The following is a 17,585-nucleotide window of genomic DNA, read 5'->3' as shown; positions in this document are numbered from 1 at the left end:
ATCACACTTAAATTTAGTGGATTATTCAAAACCAAAAGGCCTTCTGTAACAACCCTGTCTCCTTCACATGCAACCATTCTGCATAATGATTCATGTTCATAGGCAGGGTTTACTGTAGGGGGATGTTAGGAAAGTGGAAGGAAAACCGAGTGTTCCTTCAACACTGGTATTTCTATTTCTTTATTTTTATTGAACCATGGCCAATATCTTTTCCTAACCTTAGCTTTAAGTGGCTTTAGTTGCCTAACCTTTCCCTTAACCATACTTAAGTTTCCATCCAAAATAAATATTATAGGAATAACCAACTGAAAATCACAAATACGCACTTTCAAAAAAATTATTTTGTTAAAGGAGCATTCCTGATTATTACAACTTTGGTTGTATGTTTGTAGTTTTTACCACCATTCCTATTGATAATAGTAATATTGTAGAACTGTTGGTATCTAGGAATGCGGAAACATCACTAAGAAATCAGATCATTAGGTAGGTTTATTACCCAAACAGTTCTTTGTTAACATTCATCACAGTTTACAGACCAACTACCTAATTCAACTTTACTTACTATTTAGGCATTTGTATTCCCTAAGGAACACAGGCCATTGACAAAAGCCCTCCCATCCTCACCGGTCTTGTGCCTTTCTATCAAGTTGCTGCCATGACAGCCTGAATCTCCTGTTCTGTGCTTCTTTTCCAGGTCTTCCTCTGTTTCTCCTGCCTTGTGGGTTCCATGTTAGTGCCTGTTTGGTGATTGATTTATTGTGTTTAGTTCAGTCTTGACCTACCGTAATTTATCAAAAAGATGTGCACTCAGTTTCCTCCAAACAAAGTGGTTTAGATAATCTGACTAAACCGTTGTCTTGCTTAAAACCTTTCTGATCATCTGACTACTACTGTTTCTTGCCTGTCAGACTTGATGGTAGTGGTGTTGCAATGTTCCCTGATTTTACCAATTGACGTGAAGAATATGTAATTATTACAAAAATAGGACCCAAATAGAAACAAACCGGAATTATCCTTTAATGTAAAGTTGTTCCATATGAACATGAATTGTAGAGGATACAGGTTTCCATCATGACTGCACCATTACATCAAATGAAGACAAATGGATCCTCACTCTCAAAAGTTAGTTGTCAGTTATGTTGTTATGTATGTTGCAGAAATCGCTGTGATTATTGTTGATATTGTAGTTGTCCAGTATGAAATCTAAGCCGTTTAACTACAGTTTGTGCTGCATTTTAGTTCTCGTTCTCATTCATTATTCAAGATGCTGTCACACTTTTTTTTTTAGTACAGTTGTTGTTAATGTAGCTGATGTTCATTTTGGCTTTGAACCACGATTGTATGCACGCACTGGTTTGTCTTTCAGAAAAGTGTGACTTGGGCGTCCTCCAGAGCAGATGGCTTAGAGCAGAGAGGAAGAGACTGAGTGAGGGAAACACAGCCAGCATGAGTTAGCATGTACTGTATTGTGAATAGAGTATAATAATCTCAGTGTCAATATTTTAATTTGACATTTCTGATTTGATTTGATTGTTTATGGATTTGTAAAAACACACCAATCCAACTGCTGAGCTGCATCCACTCCCACTTCTTCTATTTTGTGCCACAATATATATTCAAGTATAACAATGCAGCTGCTCTGTCTGTTGTGCTTTCAGCGTTTATAACTGGCTGACCTCGAGAGGTATTGTCATGTTCTGGATACAGTGTTGAGTATTTACTGGATAAGTTAAAAGTGACATGTTGGCCCACATTCACAACGCTTAAAAATGAGTATGAACACAATACGCTTTTCAACCTCAGAGCTGCCACACAGATTTTGGCCAAACATGACATTAAACCTTCCAGGTAAGCACTCGAAAATAGAAATACAAATGGCAGAAAATGTCCTGAGAGTGTTAATGGCCTCAAATATGGCGCAAAGCAAAAACAAAAAATTCCCCTGCAGTCAGAGGAGAGCAGACCAGATAAACTGAACAAGGACAGAGAACCGACCCTCTCTTAGAGGCATAACTGAAGGATATGAGTCAAATCATCATGTACAACGCTATGTGGACGCATGTTCATTTACATATCGATGCAGAAAACCAGCAATTTAGCATTTGCATATGTTCTCATTATGAACTACAATCCACTGTGGTAAAATTATTTTTTCGGCTTGCTTACTTATGGTCAAAGTTGTAATACTATTAGTTATGTATTATGTTATGTCATTATTGTTTTCCTGTTTTTTCCAGGGAGGTGGATTTCTGGTTCAGACTGACATCTGTGTTGATGCTGTTGCTTACTTGTGATTTCACCACTCCATACATTACTCCACATGTTAATTATTCCACGTTATGTGAATCATGGAGTAACATATAGATTGTTGAGGTTACAGAACTACCATTTGCTATGAGTTTTGATATTCATTTCTAGTTGACATAGTGGGTGTATGTGATGTGCTATTGTGTGTAGCTTTGTACTTTGTATATGTTTTAATTGTAAGGGACTGTAGATGAAAATTAGCTAAAGGCTAACTCTGGTGTAGTACATCAAATGTTAACATTTATGTTTAACAATAAATACAATACATTTACATTTAACACTAACTGCGTAGAGGCTCACAGTGACCCATCAGGTGCTGAAACATGAACGAAAAGTAACGTCTAGTGGGAATTAGCGCTAACATCAGAAAGCTAAGTTAGCTAGCTTCAACTTTTTGAGTGGCAGCTAATTAGCATAGTTTGCTAGTTTCCACTTTCAGGGTTAAATAAAAGCATGATTGGTTCACTCAAATGTTGCATGTAGTAAAGGAACAGAACACTCAAATCACTAAATGGTACATAATCAACGGTTTGTGAGGAAAAAAAACAACAACTTGTATCAATGTTAAATAAATATGTCCAAAAATAGATTGTATTCTGATTTGCAAAATGGAAAAACGTAAGTACTGTGTCTGTTAACATGTCATGAGCCGCACAACTGATGATCAGGTAAAGACTACAACCCCCAAATCATGCAAAAACTAGATTGTGTGATTGCAACAATCACCCAATACAATGATGGTGCTCTTACTGGCTTTTGCAGCTGGCTGTGTTGCTGGCAGGTTAAACTTCATATACATGATTGTTTAGCTACGTCAAATATGTCAAAACATTAAAAAGAAAGAAAGAAATGATTATATAACAGTCACACCTTGACCAGGAAGTAGGAAACTATTATCTTTTGCTAGTGCTCCACATTTTGGTAACTATAATCAGCAGGTTATGGAGCATGTCCTCTTTCTTAAAGTATTTTTGTTGCAATTTTTGTATTTTAAACCATAGGAGGTTTTCTAATGTCAAGAGCAAAAAACAGAAATACGATTACAATGTGAAATAATTAACATGAGAAGATACTCATGAGGGAATGTTTGCTCTCAACAGAAGGACAGCACCGAACTCAAAAGTAAAAACAAATGTGTCTAAAAAATAAAAACTTATCAAATACTCGTTTTCTTTAACTCTCCAGCTCACTTATTTTTTAAGGAATACACAAAAGACATACTTCCTCTTGTAGCATCAGAGAAGAGTTTAATAACAGTTGACCTCCGTGTAAACACAGATTTCTCTCAAAGAGCAATTAAGAAATTTGTACAGAAACATCATAAAAAAAAATCTAGATTCGACTATTTAAAGTTGTACATCTTGATTTAATTGAATCAGCGGTGGGAATAAAAAAAAAAAAGTTAATTAGTTTTTTTCCCCCCTGCTATTAATGACTTTTTATTAGACTGCAACAATTTGCATAAAGGCACAGCTATGTCTGTTTAGGACCAAACCAAGGTCAGCACCTTTCTATTTATCTACCACTGCAATTTTTTTAAGGGATGTTCACTACTTACTATTGTGGATTTGAAATGAACTTTAAGTTTCCTTGAATACTGTCATTGGAACACTGGTAAGTGTGTTTATGGGCGACATGGAGGGAAAATAAAGATGTTATCACACACACCGGAGGACACACACAGCCCCTGATTACACACAATCCCACACTCTGACATACTGCCCATGCTTTAGTGGCAAGCCTATTTTTTTTTTTTTCCCTTTTTCAATTTGCATATGAGGTCGTTAATTTTCTCAAAGCCGCGGACTTAATGAGTGGATGGCTGAGAAGCTGAACGGGATGCAAATAATAACATTTGATAATGCAGAGCCACAAAAGAGGGGGAGAGGCCTCCCATTCACTGAGATGGGACTTGAGGTAAATATGCACAGTAATTATATATCAGTGCACTTTAATTATGAGGCTACACAGAGAGGGAGAAAGAGAAAGAGAGAAAGAAAGAAAGATAGACAGAAACACATTGAATTAGACATAACAGCATATAAATTAAACATTTGAAATAAAGACACAATGAGGGAGAGGGAGCCTAAGAGTGGGCTAAGAGAGGAATTAGTGGAAAAACCAGGAAGAACGACAATGATTAGACACACTTTTGCACACACATGTTATTTGCAAACACACACCCTTACAGATACATACACAGCTTTATTTCATGAGAAAATGCGTGTGACAGAGTGTCTTTGCTACAGACATCAACTGGATAATCCCTCCAGTAAATAGCACTTATTACAGATGAGAAACTTGAGTAAAAGACAAATCTATAAACTCAAGGAAGAGCCTTTTGTGTGTGTGTGTGTGTGTGTGTGTGTGTGTGTGTGTGTGTGTGTGTGCTCAAAAGTGTGTGTCATGTTAGATCAACTGCATCAGAGTATGTGAGGCGGTATAACAGGCAGGGATTTTTTTTTTTTAAAGCACACAATAGTTTCAAATCACATTTTTCTAAAAAAGCACCTGAACATGGCAAAAAGGAAAAGACCAAAACCAGTCCCTGCTCTCAGCTGCATGAAGCTGTTGGATATTTTCTGGCAAGTTTCAAGTCTCTGCTGGTAGAATCAAATAACTGTTTGGCATTTTTTTTAAGTAAAAATGCCAAAACTTCACTGGTTCCAGCTTCTCACATGTGATGATATGATGCTTTTCTTTGTCATACATGATAATAAACTGAATGTATTCAGGTTTTGGACTGTTGGTTGGACAAAACATCTGAAGGCATCACATTTGACTTTTTGAAGTTATAGTGGGCACTTTCACGATTTTTTGACTCTTCACAGACAAAAAGATGGAAAAAACAATTGGCAGATTAATCGACAATGAAAATCATTTGTTGCAGCCCTACTGGAAAGCAAAAATATCAGAAAAATAAAGTTGAAGGTTGCTTGTAAAATCCTTTTTTGAGACAAGAACGTATTTGTAAAACTGCCAATTCATCTGAAGGCCCTCTAACGGATTATTTAAACCATCATATTACAGACAGCAAACACCAAACATACTAACATGCATCCACTGATGTACAAACATACATTAAAAAACTGACAACACCAAATCAGACTTTCTATCTCTGCCTGTATTGAAGTAATATGGCAACCAGTGTTCCCTCACAGTCATAGCCAACCTTCAAATTATGTTTCCCAAAGGAGAGTATAGAGGAAACGAAACAGGCCTCCTGCTTCGAGATGCCTCCACCCTTTATTTGATCTTCCAGTTGATGTCAGAGACACGCTGTTTAACATATAAAGAGAATTCAGGCGAATTAATTCATTCAAGAAATAGTTTGGGTGGACAGATAGATGGATGGATAGAAAGATAAAGAGCTCTTCAGAACAGGGATGAGGAGGATGGAGTAGTGGGTATGGAGTGGACAGATGTGCTCTAATGTGTTTTGGCCACATCTCTGCAAGGACAAAAACACAAGCGTGCACACACACACACACACACACACACACACACAAGTCAGTCAGCCAACATATCTATTATCTACTCCTTTATGTTACTCTGTGTTTGGGGTTATATCCTTTCTATTCCTCTCTTTCTCTGTATCTTTCTTTCAGTCGTTTTTGTTGTTTAACGTGTTGATTTCACAACACAGTGTCGTGATTATGTATGCAAAACCTGCATGAATTCACAAACACACACACACACACATTCCCTGTTTACATGGAAAGAAACCTAATGTGTCATCCAACCGTCCGGTGCATCCTCTGCTGCTGATTTCAGCCAATCACACAATTAGAGAGCTGATGACCCATCTGTCCACATGATTGGCTGATGGATGCACCCGAGTGTGTGTGTGTGTGTGTGTGTGTACGTGCATGAGCTTGTGTGTGCATCTCAGCGTGAAAGGGGCTGACGAGACCCCAAACGCATCTCGCCAGTGACAATTTTCTTTTGTTACCCGCAACCCACCGACATTTTCAGAGAGAGACACAGAGCTAATGCGAGCCTGTGAACAACTTAATAGCACTTGAACTGGTTTGCCAACTTGGAGAAATGATTTCATTCAATTAGATAATTCTCCCCATCTCCCTCTCTCGCTCATTCTCTTGTTCTCTGGAATGAGTCATTTGTGATATACTAATAGCCACATAATGGCTTGAAAGCGGGTTCGGCAGGAAAAAGACAGATGTAGGGTGAATAAAAAGCAAAATGTTAAAGTAGAGGAGACTCTGGAGTCGACATAGACAAGCTGGATAATCATGAAAAGGAACCGCATGCATATAGGAAAACACACATACATATACTGTACACACACACCCTTCGCTCTATTTGCTGTCCATTAACAGTGTGTGGCGCTGAGCGATAGGAGCGGTGATACCATCTTCTCCGATGGTATCTGTTATCGAAGTACACGCGTCCTTCAGGCGTCCATCGTCCTATCGGTCCTCTCATCTCGCCTCTATCTCTCTTGCCATCCTCCTCCCTCGCCTCCTCTCTCCTCACCTTGCCTCTCCTCCGCAACCCTCAATTCTTGCTTGTCATCTATTTGTGTCTTCTGCTCTCCTTTCGACTATCTCTCATTTCTTAGGTGACCACAATGTATCTTTAATAATTCATAATTCACTTTTCTACTGTTGATATCTATCCAACCAGCAGCTTCGCGTCCTGTCTGAACACACGGTAACTATTATACGCAGAAACTAAAGTTAACGTCTGACAGCAGTAATGCAGAGGACAAACTGGATTGTCACTCGCATCTCACCAAACACACTGGTGTGGTTAGTGATCCTTAGCCCCGCAGGAAGTGGCTGAGATGGGCTGGCCTGGTGAAAAGTTGATGAAAAGAAACCACAACAGTGGTGCTGAAGTACAGACAAACAATAAATGCTGCCATGACTTAAAATTAAATAGCAATAAAAGAAGAATACGTGGCTATATCAATTAAAAACAAGGTATAATTAGTGCTAAAAAGTAAAAGTTTAGGAATTGACAATGAGACAAATAAACAACAATAAGAAGAATAAGAGCAATTAAAAAAATTTAAAGGAATGAGTTACAATCAATAAAGTTAGCGATTAAACCTTGGAACTGACTCAACGGTACTAATGAGGTCAACTTGAAGTTTTTTGGAGCATATTCAAAGCATGTGGGGCACAGTAACAAAAAGCAGATCTTCCCAACTCTGTATGAATTTTTGGTTCTTGGAGGGTGAGGCACGTCTGTGAGCGGGTACAATGGCTACCAACATACCAAGAAAACAGGGCTGAGAGGTTTATAAATAAATAAAAACAAATGCTGATCCCTCCTCGTTGACAGAGCAGGCAGGACAGTTTTTTGATATAGTAGGCAATGGTGTGTCCCATAACTATATCCTGTAATGAATGTTAATACAGAGTGATATACTGCACCTAAAGGTTTGAGAGTGGAACTGGTCGCCTGCCCAAAAATAACATCCCTGTAGTCCAATACGGACAGGAAAACTGCTTCAACTACTGTTTTTCTAGTAAATAAAGGAAAATGAGATTTATTCCTAAAAAGAAAGCCCAAATGCTTAGATATTTATAGTACTGCACTCTCTCTATTATGATGTTGTTAACAGAACGGATTTCACAACTATGATAGTCAATATTTCTTGAATTCGAAAACATCCATTTTGTCTTTGCATAGTTTAGGACCAGTTTCAAATCATGAGGGTGTTTTTGAATGAGGTTAAATGATAGCTGTAGATTTCGAGTGGCAGCATGAATAGACTCTGCACAGGAGTAAACTATCATCTGCGTACAGATGGAAGTTGTACAATGAAGAGGTAATAGTGTGTATATAAATAGTGAATAAAACTGGTCCAAGGACAGAACCTTGGGGAACTCCCTTTGTAATGGGGAGAAAAGAGGACTGAATATTACCTATTTTGACATACTGTGACCTATCAGAAAGATTCTGAAACCACAGGCAGCTAGCACTGCAAAAACCCAAAGAAGAAAGTCTGTGTAAAAGCAGAGAGTGGTCAACTGTGTCAAAAGCTTTCATTAAATCAATATAAAGAGCAACACAGTGTTTTTTGTTATCTTCCTGAGGCTATATTATTAATAACTAAAGAAGTAGCAGAAATAGTGCTATGCTTAGGCCTGAAGCCAGACTGAAATGGAGTTAGTATGTAATGTGTAGATAAAAATGATTTCAACTGTTCATTAACAAGTGACTCAGGTATTTTTGCAAGATAAGATAGTTTTGAGATTGGATGATAATCATTTAATTCAGATTTGCTAGCACCTTTATGGAGAGGAAGACCGTAGGCAGTCTTCCAAGGTAATGCTTACATTGAAAATATGTGTTATATCTTAATAAATTAGCTGTGTTGATGATTTCAAAGCAAACGGTTCCAGTTTGTTATCACCCTGCATCATCAATATTGCATAAGGAGTCAGCAAGCATCCCACCGGAGACAGGAGATAAGCTAAAGGAGTGGTTTACTTCAGCAGTCGTATTAAGGAAGGATGACCTATGTTCTTCCACACAACCATTGGGACCAGCACTAAGACTGATGCAGCAAAATTACTGTTAAAAGCAGTGCAAATTGCATGGCTATCAGTTATCTGAGTTAGGCCATTAACAACACGGGCAGGTAGAGGAGTGCTAGAATCGTTTGAGGTACAGTAGATTTGACTATTTTCCAGAATTTACTGGGGTTATAAGAGGAATTAGTAAAAGAGTGCAGATAATAGTCAGTTTTCGCTTTTCTGACAGCAACAGTACAATTATTCCTCAACTGTCTAAAGGTGAACCAATGACAAGGGTCTTTAGTGCGCCTAGCCAGAGTCCATGCTTTGGACTGGAAAGGTCATGCAGAAAGGCAAACAATTGGGAAATGATCACTAACACCAAGGTCAAAAACACCACAGGCAGCATATTTCTCTGGTCTGTTTGTTAATATTAAGTCAATTAAGCTTAACGTGAAATAAACTGTGTAAAATTAAGATTGTAAAAGATTATTAGATGCTGAGGTAAGCCGGTCTAAATCAAGATCACCAAGGATAATCACCTCATGATCAATCAATGGTGCAATTAATTCACCCAATTTTTCTAGGCCTTCTGAAGGGGCAGACAGAGGTCTGTAGACACCAATTACTATTACAAAAATGTATTTTTAAGGAATTAAATTTAAAATATTTAAGACTGAAGTCAGCTAAAGTACAGAATGAGATGATTGTACATATATTGTTAGACCATCTCCTTTAGCCAAGTCTCTGTTAAAATCATAACATCTGGATGAGTCTGAGATAATCAGATACTTAAGTGATCATATTTGTTATTACTACCTATGTAAGCTATGTATATTTAGATGTAAGAAACCAAAACCACTTGTGGTCTTAAAAACCTGTGGATCATTTAAATCATTTAAATTAGTGTCTGAAGTGATGAGTGAAGAAGACCCAGAAGTAGTCGCCTTTAGAGCTGAAAGAGCTTGCTTCAGGCGATATTGAGGCTGAACATTAACAGTAATGAGGTTCCTGGGACATGCACCAGATTGTTTGACTGCAAATCTCATAGGGCATCTATAAGTGATTATCACAGGGATGCTGAAAATATCCGTGTCTGGTCCGAGTCTCATAGAAAAGTTACTGGTGTTAGATGTGGAACCAAACAGATAGGGACTGGGACCTGAGGAACATCAGGTCAGTTATTTCCGGTCACAAAGGTTGCAGGATGGCATGGCTGGTTTCTGTGAGGAGCGCCTGAATGGAGGATTACATATGCTAAATTGGCTGATAGCATCTGAACTCCAGCTTTGCTCGGGTGGATCCGGGCCAAAAAGTTCCCGGAAGACGTTAAAATGATCGATAAAATCCACACTGAGAGCATCACAAGCTGAGGACAGCCAGTTGTTCAGGCTAACCAGCCTGCTGAAACACCCAATTCCACAGCCATATGTGGGAATTGGTCCAGAAATACGGATTTTACCTTTTAAATGATTTACCCTTGAATGATTTGAGGATGTTAAACCTATTCACTTATTGTGAATACAACAGTTTTTTGGCAACCATTATGTATTTCTTTTAGACATCTCAGCATCCTTGACTTCACTAACAAAAAAATTGTAACTGTAATCTCAAGTAAGCTTCAAGTCGAGCTTTATGTTGATTCTTATAGTGTGCTGGAATGAATGGAAACCAATGGCCGTCTTGAGGGTCCAAACAGCTCCCTATTCTCCTCCCTTTACATTAGTTGTGGGGGTGTTTCAGTAAAACCTTGATCCGCAGCTGAATCGGTTATTCTTAAAATTCTTAATCACCCTTGTTCCAATGCTTATAGTAACTCTGCAAGTGAAAAGGAGAAAAAAACTGCTTTTTTTGAGTGTATAGTGTCATACAGAGAAGCTCATTCTGGTTATTTGATTCAAGCAAAAGTGGGTATTTTCTATAACTGTATCGTAACTGTAATTGTGACAACAGAATTGTATTTGATTTTCTATGTTTGAACTTTGCTCCTTGGAGAATGTGACAATCCTGATACACACACACACACACGGATACCTTGTCCCTCTTGAGTGACTTTAACCAGCGCTCACACACGACAAGAGACACACACACACACTCTGAATTCAATTTCTAATCAATTTCTGCATTTTTCTTCAAGTGGTCTCTTCAGGTAAAAGGCTGAATTGGCCGATCGCTTCCATCAAGGATTTCTGCTAAGTACTGTACTCTGCTGAGAGGAGGGACAACTTCTCTCTCTACCTCTTGTCTATCCCTGTCTCCCTTCTCCCTTTCTTCATCACCTTTGCCCACGCACACACAGCCACACAAACACACACACACACACACACATACACACACACATACACATTTCCTCCAGGAGGCAATCAAGCTCTTGTGGAAAGGTTGGAGTAGTTCATATGAACGTCGCACTCTGAGTGGTTACTTGAGTCATGAGGTCATGTCTTAGCTACCACCCCCTCTTGGCCTTAATCATCCTCCATTACCCTATTTGTGTGTGTGTGTGTGTGTGTGTGTGTGTGTGTGTGTGTGTGTGTGTGTGTGTGTATGTGTGTGTGTGCACAAATGCTCATAAGTGTGTTTTCTACTATATGTGTTTGTGTGTATTCTTGCAAACAAACATACATACTTTGTGTTTGTCTCCACGTATGCATGCATGCATATCGCCATGATTAATGTGTGTTTGCATATGAATAGGTGCGTGTGTGTGTGTGTGTGTGTGTGTGTGTTAGAAGAGCATCCTCAGAAAACCACTGGGGGCACAAAGGTGACGGAGGAAATGAGGGAGAGAGATGGGGAGAGATTAAGGAGGTGACAGGTGAGATGGTTGATGGGAAGGAAGGAGCGAGGCGAGGGCAGGAGGAGAACAGGGGTGAGGAAGGGGCGTGAAGGAGGGATGGAGAGAGCGAGGGAGAGAGAGCTCTTGAGAGGAAGAGGGTGGTAATTACTTGAGTTCCTTCTCTGTCTGTCTCTTTGCACTTTGGATGAGTTTCGTGAGTTTGGAGTCGCTGGAATGTGTCGCAATTTACTGGTGAAGACGGAAAAAACTAACTAGATTTCACAACCGGTGATTGTTGTTTAAAGGACATCTGTTAAGCATTAACGCCTCCTTACATGCATTTTTCCCATTTGTGCTCAGTTTATTTACTGTAATAGGGGGAGGGCAAATGGAAATTTGACTCCCATCATTTTAACTGATTTTTTGAATGTGACAGATGCTGTAAATCAAGAGCTCAGCAAGTTGTTTTGTTTACCTCAAGAGCTCATGTAAAAAGAGAAAAAAAAAAGATTTCGGAGCTACATAAGCAAAACAACAACCTGAGTCAGTTGTTGTGTTTCTTCTAATGCTAAATAATAAGTTAATTAATCAATCAATCAAATATAAAGAAAAACTATTTTTTCACTATAAATCAAATGTCTTTTAGCCTTTTAGTCAGGCAATTTGGAGACAATCTTGGCTTTTTTTCACTTTTTTCTCACATTATATGAACAAATCTTTTAAAAAATATATATCAGGAAATACACAAACAACATAATTGCAACTCTCTTTTCACTCAAGTGCAACATTTTTCAAACTGTGTATCTCTAAAAAAAAACCAAAAAAAACCCAAAACATACAACCAAGAAGCCATTCAAGGCTGCAGCCAACACTAATGATGTATAGGGTAATCTATGGCCATGCCCTTGTCAAAACACTACCACTTCACCCCCTGATGGATGGAGGGATGGATAGATGGAAGGATGGAGACAAAAGAAAGGAAGGGTACATGTAGAGGAGAGGAAGGAGTGATGGATGGAATCGGCGTTGAAAGCGAGAGATGGAGTGATTGATGGAAAGGTAGAGAGATCAGAAGGAGACAGCAGGTGTCGGGCGGACGACAATGCCAAGGGATGCTGCGTGTGCGGCGTGAGGACAGACACACTTGATCCTGATATTTGTGTTTTATGATAGGAGAGAGGACTGCGTATATATGTGTGTGTGTGTGTTTAAGTCTAGAGAGGGTGTTGAACTCGGCACACTCTGTCTGTCTTCTGACGATAAATCACTCTGTGATTCGCAGCGAGGGGGAACAAAAACCCCCTCTCATCTGTCTCTTTTCCCTCCATCCTTTCTGTCTTTCTCTCCGTGCTCCTCTTTCTCCTTTACGCCGCAGGTTCCTGTTCTTTGACAAAGGGCTAAAAAATGAAGTCAAGAGGTGGCAAAGCCTCCAACTGGAGGAGCATCTTGCACGAAGGCAGGGGAGGCCGACTTGTCAGGCGACCAAATTTTTTGTCGGTCTAATGCGATTCACTTATTTCAAGGTTTAGGCACAAGACAGAGAAATTGAGCTTCCTCCCCAAAAAGGATTTGTGTTTTAACATCCATATATTTCATTTTTTTCACAATCTAGAGTCATTTTCAGTTGTTTTTGAGGAATATATCAACAAAGCATGGGTATTTTTGCTCACAGCCTTCATCGCTGCTACAGAACGAAGATAAAGCAAATAATATAGAAAAACCTGGATAAATTCAAGTGTATATAAAACAAAAAACAATATAAATTGAAAGAAAAATGTGCAGTTATACAGTAAGTGAATAAATTAGGATTGCAACTAATGACTCTTTCCTGTCCTGATCACTGTTTTGGTTATATTTTGATCAAAGTGACGTCCTCAATTTGCTTATTTTGTCTGAAAATGAAAATAAAATAATACACTAACAGCCCAAACACAATAATATTCACTTCACAATGATATAAAAGAGATTAAAAAAGCAAATCCTCACATTTTATAAACCGGGAACCAGCATATGTTTATCATTTTTGCTTGATAAATGACAGATTTTTTGAGGTGATTGACTCATCGATCAATGTACTAGAGTAAATGGGGTTAATGTTCCCTACAAAGATACTCTGTGATTCAACATGACAAACATCTTGAGGCAAGCATGCTTCATTTTCTTCTCCACTGCTCCTCTTTAGCATCTCCCTGGTGACCATCTCTAAACAATCATCCGGCATGAGCATCTCCAAGACACACACTCCATCCTGAGAGCTCTCTTCCTGACTTTCTCCGTCTGTCTCTAGCCTCCTCCCCCGCCCTCCCCCTTCTTTCCTCACATACGCTCTCTTGCTCTTCCTTCTTCCTGCTATTCTTCCTCCCTGGGGTTCATTATCTTTATAAACTCTCTCTTTCTCTCAGTCAGTCAGTCATTGCCACATCCTCAGTGGCCTCCCAGGAGTGTTTAATTTCAGCGCATGTGCTTGTGCTTGCACTGCGGGGACATTCTTTGTAGCGTCAAGAGAGTCACCTTTTAAGAAGAACAGCAGCCAAACAACGTCTCTCTCTTCTTCCACCCTCATCCCTCTCTCCTCTCTCCTCTTTCCAGAGGATTAACCCATTCGTTCGGTCTTCTCGTCCTCCGGGACGTGTGCTTGCTGCCTCATCTTTTATCCTCTCTTTCATGTCCTTTCGTGTCTTTTTTTTTTTCAAACCACTGTTAGCATTACAACGTTATCAGTGCTCTTTACGTCTGACAGTGTTTACAGTAGTGAAACATGTTTAACATGACATGAGCAGCTTTTTTTTGTAGTTTTAGGAGCTACAGCGCAAAAACTAGACACCTTGAACTGTATAAGAGAGATTATAGAACATACAGTAGCAATGTGTTGCTTTGGAAATATATTGTAGTGGCATAAGAGATATTTTTAGTGTTTATAATCTACCACCTGCAGTGGACTATAACATTTCATGTGTTTAGTAATGTTTATGTTCATGTATGTTTATTATTGTGCCTTATTGTGCCATTATTTTCTCTATGGTGTGTGATACAAAACAAAAAAAAAACAAAAAAATGTAATTTTAATTCTTAAGTGGCACTACGAGGAATTGTTATTGTTATTTTAAGGACACATACCCTATTTTAAACTACAAAAAGAAATGGAAAATAGGAAAGAGGGCAATTTCTGTAAATGAACAGGATCTCCAATCCCCTTCGGATCATCACTGAGTGCTTTTAAAACAATACCATTTCCAGGATTTTCCATTCCAATCCCCCATTAAACAATAGGAAAGGAAACTCTCCTCCTCCTTTTCTATTTGACTTTCCAAGTCACTTGGAAGGTATTATTCCCCCGATCTCCCATTCCCGCCGAGACTCACATTGTTCCAGCAAGTATAAATAGAAATCAAGAAAAAGAAAGTTGGAGACAAAAACTTTTTTTTTTTTTTTCCCCTTTAAAGCCAATCCACTTTTTAAAAACCATCTTCATCCGTGGAGTCCAAAACGATAAGCCGGGGAATAAACTTCCACTAATGCTCTTCCATGTTCTCCTTCAAAAGCAGTAAAAAGGACTGCTGTCTTGGCTGCCATTACGCCGTATAGACAGACAGTATGGCACTAGAAAGAGACGTGTCAGAAACCATATGCTCACTTGAACACAATGGCTGTCGCGTCGCCGCGCCTATCCTCAAGACGACACCGGCTGACACACAAACACACGCTCAGGTGAAGGTATGAACACACACATAGATATGTATAACAAGAAATATATCTCTCTCTAGTAGAAGATGGAAGTTTGCTCCTGCGGCCTCTCGAAAATGAATCCTTACATATATATATATATGTCATTTGTTTCTTCTTCTCTTACATTTTCTGGCTCACCTTCTCCTCTTTCTTTCCTTTTTCTTTTGCTCACTTGCCTGTTTGTCTCTCTTCTCTCCCCCCCCCCCCCACCCCCTCTCTCCTCTGTTTCTGTGCCATGCAGTGAAAACAGGACGCATGTGATAGACCAGGAGGCTCCTCACTGTCCCTGGGCACTACGTGTGTGCATGTGTGTGTGTGTGCGTGTGTGTTGTTGTGTTTCTCTTTATACATGTGTGTATGTGTCAGCAAAATAGATGGACGCAGCTGTCAGCTTAACACTTCCTGTGGCCCCCTTACTGACCTTGCGGTAACCTGGAAGTATTTCTCAACACCATGGTTTAAGTCTTCCTGTCTGGAGCCGATCCAGGGCTAAGCAGCTTGCTTGTCTCGTACACACACACGCACACACACACACACACAAATACACGCAAACAAATGCAAGGATGTATCTGCTCTTGTCTGCAGACCCTCAGAGAGATGGGGAAAAGGAAAACATGTCAAACACTATCACACACACACACACTTTTCTTGGTATGTGTCTGTTTGTGCATCTGACCTCAGCCTTCATCGGTTAAAAACCTTAACCCTCGCCGTGGTTACCTGACCGGCTTTGCCCTAAAATCCTTGGTAAACTCTTAAAAATGAAGTCCATATCCTTAGGAGGGCATTTACGCCCCAGAAAGATGCCACTCACACACATTCGCATAGACAAAACTCATTAAATGACATCTTTTCAGCTTGAGTGGCTGTCATTCCACGTCTTCAGCATTGTCATACAACCCTCTCTCCCTACTCTCCTGTGAGCAAATGAATAAAAGAGCAACAATAAATGAATAACTAGTTGTATGAATAAAAACAAAAGGTGACGTGACCGATATGAATGGCTTTTCAGATACTCTGTTTAGTGTGTGTGTGTGTCTTGTCTGCTCGAGTGTGTGCTGCATGCTTATTTAAGTGGGTTTCATACATCTCGGTGTGAATGTGCGTGTCCAGGGGCAGGGGTGGAGCGTGGAGCTCCACTCGAGAGGCCTTGGGCGTCGAGGCCCAGGGCTCGCCTGAAGGCACAGCCCGTCTGGAGGACCCCTTGGCTGGGCAGCAGCTGAATAAAAGATGGGAGGGAAGTGTCAGTCTGGAAGGCCAGGAGCGCTGGGAGGGCCCCATGCCTTGCTGCTGAAGACAAACAGATGCTAGCCGAGACATAAATCACAGAAAGAAAGCAAGAAAGAAAGAAAGAAAGAGTCTATTCGTCATCTACCTTCGTTTCAGAAATGGGCAGTGGCACTCACTGAGTTTAAAAAATACCAAGACAACCTTGAGCTTCACCAGCCATGTTTGATTTGTCTGAAGACTGAACTTGACACAACCCTTCAGATACCAAACTCCTTTTTAACCTGAATTCCACATGTGTATAAAAACAGGTGGCTTCAGCATTTTTTTACACTCATTATAATTCATTGTAATTGTTCAATTGCGTTGACCGACGTCATAGAGTATTGCAAACTCGTGCCCAACAGACCAGTACTAGAAAAACCGCCATGATAAGTAAACCTTAGAGGTACACTAGCTGATGGTGTTAGCGCTTAACATTGTTGTAGATCTTAAAATTTCAGTTCATTCTTGATGTTTTTGGGACTCAACACAGTTCATAGTTGAGCTTCAGCATAAAACATTGAGCGGAAAGGACATCTGTGAATTATTGTGAGCTATAAAATCAGCATTTATCCAGTTTAAATCCCTAATTTCTTCCGTACAGTGTAGTACAGTGTAATCCCCCCTCTCATTCTCTGTGTCCTGTAAAACACAGGCATATGAGTCATAAGTGTGTGCTAATGACTTGAGTGTGTGGGCAGGGATGAGTACTGTATGTGTATGTGTGTGTGTTTGTGTATGCGTGTGTGTGTGCGTGCGAGTGTTTTGCATTTGAATGGAATCTGAAGAGCCCCAATGTGTTTCACTAGCACACTGCGCAAACATAGCTAGTGTTTCATAGACACCTTTCACACCTCCTCAAGTGTGTGTGTGTGTGTGTGTGTGTGTGTGCGTGCAGGCGTATATACACATGTGTTCAGACACATTATCAACGGTTACAATTAACAAGGATGTGGGTTGTTTTCATGAGGTGCAACGTGAACACAAATGGGCCTTTGTTGTGTAACAGAGCCTTG

General features: G+C 39.7%; 1 protein-coding gene across 9 annotated transcripts in view; it reads right to left on the bottom strand.

The window, feature by feature from the left end:
* Positions 1–17,585, bottom strand: part of ccdc28a (coiled-coil domain containing 28A) — a 223,490-nt gene that overhangs the window by 56,676 nt on the left and 149,229 nt on the right. Inside the window, exon 7 of one of the 9 annotated variants that reach the window (XM_044345271.1) lies at positions 15,498–16,519. The exons of the other annotated variants lie outside the window; for them this stretch is intronic. Coding sequence (XP_044201206.1) covers positions 16,371–16,519 — 149 coding nt within the window. The 3' untranslated portion in view covers positions 15,498–16,370. Of the gene's footprint in view, positions 1–15,497; positions 16,520–17,585 lie in introns of those variants that run through there. 9 annotated transcript variants of the gene reach the window in all.

This window comes from Thunnus albacares, chromosome 24 (genome assembly GCF_914725855.1).
Source record: "Thunnus albacares chromosome 24, fThuAlb1.1, whole genome shotgun sequence".
Classification (NCBI taxonomy): domain Eukaryota; kingdom Metazoa; phylum Chordata; class Actinopteri; order Scombriformes; family Scombridae; genus Thunnus; species Thunnus albacares.
This window is presented reverse-complemented; position numbering and strand designations above follow the sequence as displayed.